The 9,431-nt window shown below is 40.4% G+C and overlaps 1 protein-coding gene across 5 annotated transcripts in view; it reads right to left on the bottom strand.

Annotated features, from left to right (window-relative positions):
* Positions 1-9,431, bottom strand: part of LOC133615693 (trinucleotide repeat-containing gene 6B protein-like) — a 42,699-nt gene that overhangs the window by 9,320 nt on the left and 23,948 nt on the right. For 4 of the 5 annotated variants that reach the window (XR_012051109.1, XM_072915823.1, XM_061974466.2 and 1 more), the window contains 3 exons: positions 8,306-8,474; positions 5,537-5,692; positions 1,484-1,558 (listed from right to left, as the gene is read on the bottom strand). Coding sequence is in view for 4 of the 5 variants with exons in the window: in XM_072915823.1 (XP_072771924.1) it covers positions 1,484-1,558; positions 5,537-5,692; positions 8,306-8,474 (400 nt within the window). In the remaining variant the exon portion in view is untranslated. The remainder of the gene's footprint in view (positions 1-1,483; positions 1,559-5,536; positions 5,693-8,305; positions 8,475-9,431) is intronic. The other variant, XM_061974467.2, reaches the window with a different exon arrangement.

Here is a 9,431-nt window from a genome sequence, read left to right as displayed (position 1 = left end):
AATGTAAATTGTTTCCTGGACTCTGTAAGTGTGCGCTGATTTGAAAGATAATATACACATAATTACCTTGTCATTATATCTTCTGTGGTTGCTTTTCCTGGCTGAGACAAAATGTACATACGGTAATAGCCGAATAATGTGTTTTTATGTGGACAGATGGTTTTGTTTTTTTTAAATTCCACTTTTTAATACTGGTGTGGAGAAAATGTGCATTTTTCAAAATGTTGCTTTGTTCGTTTCTGCTTGAACAGTTCTGTTTCCCTAATTGTGTGTGCGTGCTTTCAGGGACCGCTGTAGAGGTTGAATCGGCGGAGTTGTTCATTTTAATAAAGTGATTGTTGATCAATCACCTCCTCCTCATCCTTTCAACATCTGGGCATTAGCTACAATCTTTTATATCCTAACAAAAACAAACATCCAGAAGATTTGTGTCTTCAGTCACGTTATTGGTAGACAAAGTCCATATCTGGCAAGTCTGAGGAGAGGCTTTACCCAGCATGCTTTGTTGCAGTTATGATGGGTTCTACATGTAAAGCGACTTTGGGTACTTAGAAAAGCGCTATATAAATCCCAGTTATTATTATTATTAGTTATGAATATCATTTTTGACCACGTTATCATGCATTTTTAATGTGTTATATTGTACAGACAGGGTTTCATCATTTGATTGGTGTTTTGAGTTGTGTACAGTTCATTTATTGCCACAAAAATAGCTGTAGGGAAATGCATCCTTTTCATATCACTGTGGCCTCTAAAGAAAGTCATCAAGGAAAGGTTTTGATGATAAACTAGAAAAATTCCCACTGAAATTTTGATGGACCTGCTATGTTTGCTGTGAACCTTGATGCTAAAAAACTAGAATAAAACGTTGGCTTACTAACGTTAGCTTGTAATAAGCACATTTAGCATACTTGAACAAAGACGACATGTCTAAAAACCTATGAATTTTAGGTTCATATGAATAAAATGATCAAAAATGCTAGCATAAAACATTAGCACGCTACCATAGGAAAAGTTACATAATTCTAAGATTGCGCCAAGTATGAAAATCCATGATTTTTAAGTTTAAACAATCAAAATTAGCTGAAAAGCTAGAATAAAATGTAAGCACGCCAACGTTAACATAATGACAGGAAAAAATAGCGTTCTTCTAAGATGGCGTCAAGTATGCAAAGCCATGATTTTTAGATTTAAACATATAAAATTAGCTGAAAAGCTAGCGTAAAACGTTAGCATGCTAATGTTAGCATAATGACATAGGAAAAGTTAATGTTCTTCTAAGTTGGCGCCAAGAATTGAAAGTCATAGTTTTTAGGTTTAAACGAATACAATTATTAAAAATGTTTGCATAAAACATTAGCATGCGAATATAGGAGAATTTAGCATACTTCTAAGATGGTGCCAATTAGCCCTAATGTAACTAACATAGGTGTCATATTCATGGTCCTAATGTACTGGATGGCGGCAAGAAGTTGACAATCACCTGGTGGCCAACTGGATGTGGAGGGTTTGTTGCCCATTTTACTCCCAGGGGTACGCTGCCAGTTTTCTGTGGAGCCTAGAAGGACAACAATTGAAACATCACAACCTCATCTCACACTGCAAATAAAGTCAGCCTGCACTCAGCTTTAGAAAGAGGAAGAAAAACAAATACACAAGTCAATAGTGCAGATTCACAGGCGTGTCATTTAAAACCTTCAAGTGGAAGTGCACTTTTTTTTTTGGAATATTGCCTATCGTTCACAATCATGAGAAACAAGAACACACCTCTTTTTTTATTGGGGTTTTAAAGATGATAAAACACGCTTGGAAGTCACCTTTCAAGCCTATAAAACAACAAACCCTCATTTAACTTTTTATATACACACTGCAAGTTTATATATAATGTAATAACAGACACCTTCATAACAATATGTAATATGTACAATATACACACTGCAAGTATATATATAATGTAGTAACAGACACCTACATAACAATAATATGTACAATATACACACTGCAAGTATATATATAATGTAGTAACAGACACCTTCATAACAATATGTAATATGTACAATATACACACTGCAAGTATATATATATATATAATGTAGTAACAGACACCTTCATAACAATATGTAATATGTACATTATACACACTGCAAGTATATATATAATATAGTAACAGACACCTTCATAACAATATGTAATATGTACAATATACACACCGCAAGTATATATATAATGTAGTAACATACACCTTCATAACAATATGTAATATGTACAATATTTAATTTTAATAATTTAATCAATTAATCATTTAAATATTTGGTGGAACTAATTCCTGAGCGTATTTATTTCCGTTTCCATAGCAGCGCACTTCCGACTTCTGGCAACAAATGTGTGTTCTTACTTCCAGAAACAAAGGCGAGTGTGTGTTCTAATCATGGCAGACTCGGTAACAAACAACGGAGATCAACTATTTTTGGAAAAATGAGGATTCACAACCTTATATTTTTGAAGCTGAATATACAGAGGATGAACTGCTGCCTATAGAATCGAGCACGAAGGAAGAGTGAGATGTTGGTGCAGACGGAAGCCGAGAGAGTGAGGTGAAAGTGACTCGAAGCCGCAAAATGTGGAATTTGAAGCCATGCTATTTTGACATAAATGGACTGCTTATCCAAATAAACTGTGAAAAACATCCCTGGCCAGCTGGACCAAAGAGACAAGTGTCCATGGAGTGAGTCACACTTTATATTGATCATGACACACGCAGCACGTCATGCGTGTAATTACAACTACACTACATACACTGTCTGGCTGGCTGTGTACAAACAAAACATGAAATAATACTTTACAGATATGATTGTTCATGTTTTTCACTCAGTACAGATTGGTGTGCTATCACAATGTTGTGTATTACAAATTCGTTCCGTGCCGACGTAAAAGCTAGCGTACCTCTTCCCAAAGCTAGCCTTTAAGGCTAATACCGTAGCACACCGATGTGTTACTATGCTAGAAAAATAGTTCCTCAGTGTTCACACTTACAATAATGTTGCTACAGTTTATTATTATACAGGTTACACAACGTAAATGAAGTATTGTTGGCGGTTTTTGAATGCATTTTAAAAGTGATTTAGAGGTGGAATTGATTGTTCTCATTAGCTGCATTGTTAGCTACCTAGAACGAGACGATTTTTAAAAGTTAGAATGCAAAAAAAAACAACAATAAAAAACACCCTTTTGTCTTGTTGTCTCTCATAAGCATACTTGCCAACCCTCCCGGATTTTCCGGGAGACTCACGAAATTCAGCGCCTCTCCCGAAAATCTCCCGAAATTCAGGCCGAGCTGGAGGCCACGCCCCCTCCAGCTCCATGCGGACCTGACCTTTCCCACAATATAAACAGCGTGCCTGCCCAATCACGTTATAACTGTAGAATGATCGAGGGCGAGTTCTTGGTTTCTTATGTGGGTTTATTGTTAGGCAGTTTCATTAACGTCCTCCCAGCGTGGTAACAACACACAACAACAGCAGTCACGTTTTCGTCTACCGTAAAGCAGTTCGTCTGCCGTAAACAGCAATGTTGTGACACTCTTAAACAGGACAATACTGCCATCTACTGTACATGCATATGTAACAATAACATCTAGGGCTTTTAGAGAGTGCAGTGCACAACTGCGCACACAACAAGGAGACGAAGCAGAAGAACGAGGAAGATGCAGCCATGGCGACGCCGACGACGAGTAAGATGAAGAAATACGCTTGTAAGTTCCAAGCCGCAGGTGCGATTGGACCTGGATAGCCTCCGAGAAGAAGCAGTGGACTACCAAGTGCTTGGCAGTGAAGATCTTCCTCAGGAAGCAAAGATTGACCGGTTTTGGGCCATGCTAGGGAGAGATGGAAGATTCCAGACTCTAGTGCATTTGATGAAAGCACTTTTGTGCGTGCCACACAGCAATGCATCATCAGAGAGGGTGTTCAGCATGGTTAGAAAAATAGTGACAGAGAATAGAACAAGGATGGACGATTCAACCCTTAACTCAACAATGAGTAGATGAGTGTTATGTGTAAATAAATGAACACTGAAATTCAAGTATTTATTTTATTTATATATATATATATATATTAGAGATGCGCGGATAGGCAATTATTTCATCCGCAACCGCATCAGAAAGTCGTCAACCATCCGCAATCCACCCGATCTAACATTTGATCAGAACCGCATCCGCCCGCACCTGCCCGTTGTTATATATCTAATATAGACGATGCAAGGCATTAGTGAGATTATAAAGCTTTTGCCTGTTAAAGAAAGGAGACTGATCCAATGCAGCACAGACATTCGCGTGCCACGCTGTCACGACCCAGACGCACACCAGTGCGCAATCATATGGGAGCCGCGCTGAGCGCACCTCCAAGCGCGTCTCGCTGCCGGCGACGGCCGGGTATATGGGCCCGACGCTCCAGCGCCATCCATTTTCAGGGCTAGTTGATTCGGCAGGTGGGTTGTTACACACTCCTTAGCGGGTTCCAACTTCCATGGCCACCGTCCTAGCTGCTGTCTATATCAACCAGGGTGAGCCCCACCCCTTTCGTGAGCGCACTGCGCGCGGAGTGACCCCTGTTACGCGCCCCCGGCCACGGGGGTGGCGGGCAGGTAAGCTGCTTACCTGCTGCGCGTGACGCCGGCCGCGGTGAAGGCGGACGAGGCGGGGTGTCGGTGCGGTGGGCGCGGTGGTGACCCTGGACATGCGTCGGGCCCTTCTCGCAGATCGCCTCAGCTACGGCTCCCGGTGGGGCCCTCTCGGGGGAAGGGGCCTCGGTCCCGGACCCCGGCGAGGTGTCCCTTCTTCGCTCTGTAAAAGTGTCCATCTCTTTTTTTTTTTTTCTTCTGTTGTGGCATATGCAGCAGGTGCCTGCTCGTTTTTCGTATGTGGGTAACAACATTTAACTATGTATATATATTTCCCAATTGGTTTAACTGCCACCCGCCTGAATCTATTTAAAATCAAATATTTTTTTATTTCAACCACCCGACCCGACCCGACCCGCGGATAAAATCTATTTTTTTTTAATTTCATCCGCCCGATCCGCGGATAATCCGCGGACTCCGCGGTTGTGCCCGCAAACCGCGCATCTCTAATATATATATATATATATATATATATATATAAGAAATACTTGACTTTCAGTGAATTCTAGCTATATATACATATATATACATATATATATATATATATATATATATATATATATATATACATATATATATATATATATAAATATATATAAATAAAATACTTGACTTGGTGAATTCTAGCTGTAAATATACTCCTCCCCTCTTAACCACGCCCTTGCCCCAACCACGCCCCCCAACCCCCACCTCCCGAAATCGGAGGTCTCAAGGTTGGCAAGTATGCTCATAAGGGTTGTGAACAATAGGCACATTTCTAAAAAGGAAGTGCAGCTTCCCTGAGGTCCGTGACCACACGCTGTCACGGGCGGTGAGTTGACAGCAGATTGGGAGGTTGACAAACTATCTGCTGACTCACCGTTCTTCAGAAGGCTGGAGTCCGGGGGAGATGGAGCCGGGGAATGCCCCTCCATCATCCATTTGAAGCGCGACTGCTGTCCTCCCATGTCCTTCATGCCCCCCATCATGGGACTTCCCAGTTCCAATCCTGACATGTTACCACCGGGGGCTAACCCTGACAAGATGAGTCAGCCCAACATTAATGTTCAGGTCAGATCTCTACGTTTCTGTAGCACTCAACACACAACACCTCAGACACGGGACAACTTGCAGCGTCATTGTAAAGCTCAAAGTCTAACAGTGCTCAAAGTATATGAATGTATTATATTAATTGATCCATCCACTACATCCATCTATATTCCTAAGGCTCGCCAAGTTGCTATCCATCTAACCTTGTTTTAAAAGGAAATCCATCGATTCTAATGATACTATAAAAAAGAAAACTGATTTAAGAACGACAGACTTTATATGAAGTTTAGCAACTTTAATGATGAGGACGTTAAACGTTACTCAAGTCTGTCTGCGGCGTCATCATCAAAACAAGAATGGCCGAGAAAAGTCACAACAAATGCAAACGCCACAGGACAATATCATGAAGCATCAGCACAACAACTTTCAACTGCAGCCCACATGCAAAAGCCAGAATGAATACAAAACAACAACAACAACAGAAGTGACAGGGCAGCACGGCGGACCAAGTGGCTGAGGCGGAAGGTTGAAAACTGTGTAATGAACAAAGAATATTAATAATATCGCAAATGTTCTTCTTCTTGTGTTTAATGGCAGGACACTCAATGTTAGAGATACATTACCGCCACCTACTGTACTGGAGTGTGAACCAGAGCTCTCTCTTTTCTCACATACATACTTACAGTATATACCTTCCCATACTGAATTATATTCCATAAGCTCATCTCTTCTAGAAATGGCACTAAAATGTTCTGGTAGCTTCCTTCTGTCCATGTCTTCTAAATTCCTCTCCTAGTTTCCTTCTTTCTCTAGTGTATTTCCCACAATGAAAAATGGCACTGACTCTACCTCATTGAAACTGTCACATAATCCTGTTGGATGTAATAATAATAATAATAATAATAATAATGGATTAGATTTTATATCGCGCTTTTCTATTATTAGATACTCAAAGCGCTCACAGAAGTGGGAAGCCATCATTCATTCACACCTGGTGGTGGTAAGCTACATTTGTAGCCACAGCTGCCCTGGGGTAGACTGACGGAAGCGAGGCTGCCAGTTTGCGCCTACGGCCCCTCTGACCACCAGCTGTCATTCATTCATCATTCATTCACCAGTGTGAGCGGCACCGGGGGCAAGGGTGAAGTGTCCTGCCCAAGGACACAACGGCAGCAATTTGGATGTCAAGAGGCGGGGAGCGAACCTGCAACCCTCAGGTTTGTGGCACGGCCGCTCTACCCACTACACCATACCGCCCCTGTGTGATGTTTACTTATAAGGTGCAATGTCTGATTCAGTCTGGTGTGTCCTAATCGAATACCCTTCCTCTTTTGTGCTCCCCCTAACGGTTCTTCCCACTCCTGCTTATGACTGAAAAAGAGGTCACACTTCACTCTCTTTTCCAACTTCATTGATTACACCATTTTTAACTTTCCGCCACAGCTACTTGGCCTGTTGGCAAAACTTGTCCACTGTCACTTCTGTTGCATTTTTATGTTGTTGTGTTGTGATGTTTGTAGTTCTGGCTTTTGCAAATGTGCTCTAGCTGAAAGTTGTTGTCCATCCATCCATTTTCTACCGCTTATTCCCTTTGGGGTCGCGGGGGGCGCTGGAGCCTATCTCAGCTACAATCGGGCGGAAGGCGCCGTACACCCTGGACAAGTCGCCACCTCATCGCAGGGCCAACACAGATAGACAGACAACATTCACACTCACATCCACACACTAGGGACCATTTAGTGTTGCCAATCAACTTATCCCCAGGTGCACGTTGTGTTGTGGCAAATTTATTGTGACTTTTCTCTGCTACCATAGCGGTTTGTTACAATGACAATAGTTGCAGGTCAAACCACTGCTCCTTTAATCTGAAAAGATTTGGTTGCACTTAATTTTTGTATTATTTATTTTGTATTATTTCTATGTCAAAAAACAACAGGTAAACCTGTTAATTGCACTTTATTTGATATTAATATTGTATTATTTTATGTTGAAAAACAAAAGCAAAAGTAGCAGGTACATCTACTGTCATAATGTTGCTTACCGTACTTTTATTGAAATTTCCTTGAATATTAAAATGTGAGCAGAAAGTGTTTCATCTTATTTCAAGCTAAAGCACTTAATTTAAATACAATCTGAATGCATTGGCCATGAATTGTTGTTTACTTGCTTGTTTGTATCCATAATTCATTCCTACATGACACCCTTACAAGAAACAATATATCCAGTATTTATTTCTCAGTCACACTGCTAGATTGTTTATTGCAAAAAAGTTACTGAATCTATTTAAGCTCAGTGAATCGTTTCGGATCTTATCGTTTTAAAAAACAATATCATCCCTGAATTGCATCAGCAACCTCGAATTACGATTCGAATGGATTTGATATTAAAACAAATCATTAGAACCTTAGTAAACCATACTTAATTAGGTGAAATAAACTTGTTGACAAAGCTTACACACATTTTAAAACATGTTGAATTTGTTGTGAAAGACAAAATGATGAAAATATTACTGATTTTAACAGCGACAATCTGACTACGGACTAGTGCATGTTAGAGACAGACATTTATAACCAGGTTGCGCTCGTATTTTTGCACTCACCAGAGTACATCCCTTGCATTTTGGAGTGAAGGTCTGAGGCGGGATGTGGGAAGGAGTCAACCATGGGTTGGTTAGACAGACGGTGAGAGGGAGACAATTTGGAGCTCCCTACAGCTGCTCCACCATGTTGATGTCTTTGCTGCTGCAGAATAGCAACGATCCTTGCCAGCTAAAATTGAGCAAAGAATCAGACAGAATAAATGCAATGCTTAGCAATAATCATCTTAATTAAAAAAAACTGTGGAGTTGTGTTTATGTTGGACGCACACGTCCATTTTGAGTTTTTCATTGCTTTTAATTTTGCTGTAGTATGTAAAAATATTGAAATGGAGGCTTTGGGCATTTTATGTCCTCTATGTTTTTTTTTATTTCTTATGTTTCCCTCTTGTGGTAATGTGGTCATACCCTTTGGTATAAATACCTGCAGGATTACGCAACGAGAGGTAGAACTTTTGGGCTACTTTTAATAATTTTTTACAGACTTTTTGAATCTGAATTGCAACCACTTACCTAAACTGTAAATTCCGGACTGTAAGATGCTCCTTTAATCCTGCACTTTGAACCCTGGAGCTTAAAAAAACCACGCAACTATTTTATGAATTTTTTTCAGCGGATGGCTGTAATGTTGAAAATTACAAGCAAATACACTGAGTAGTGTGTTATTGTTTGTGCTATGGCATCATCTTTTAGACGAGTTTGCTGCAATCGGAAGTACAATTGCCATCCGTAAATCTTCTAGTCGTCCATAGCGTTTCTACTTGTATAGATTCTTTATTCAACACTCCAAGCAATGTTTGTAAGTTTTACAATATAACTAAAACAATTCTTACTTACTAAAGCATCCCATGTGTGATGTCTGTAGGAGTGTTTTTTTAGTCATTCACATCGACGTCCTACTGGGGTGAGTTTTTCCTTGCCCTTATGTGGGCTCTGTACCGAGGATGTCGTCGTGGCTTGTGCAGCCCTTTGAGACACTTGTGATTTAGGGCTATATAAATAAACATTGATTGATTGATTGATTCATTGAGTGTTTTCAAGCATTGTAATGTAATGAAGCTAGCGTCGTTGGCATTAGCCAATATGCTAACACGTTTACGAGTATCTGTGTTAGACTTAGACTTCCTTT

Source organism: Nerophis lumbriciformis, linkage group LG22, assembly GCF_033978685.3.
Source record: "Nerophis lumbriciformis linkage group LG22, RoL_Nlum_v2.1, whole genome shotgun sequence".
In the NCBI taxonomy this organism is placed as follows: domain Eukaryota; kingdom Metazoa; phylum Chordata; class Actinopteri; order Syngnathiformes; family Syngnathidae; genus Nerophis; species Nerophis lumbriciformis.
The sequence above is the reverse complement of the archived record's forward strand: the minus strand, read 5'-3'. Positions and strand labels throughout refer to the sequence as shown.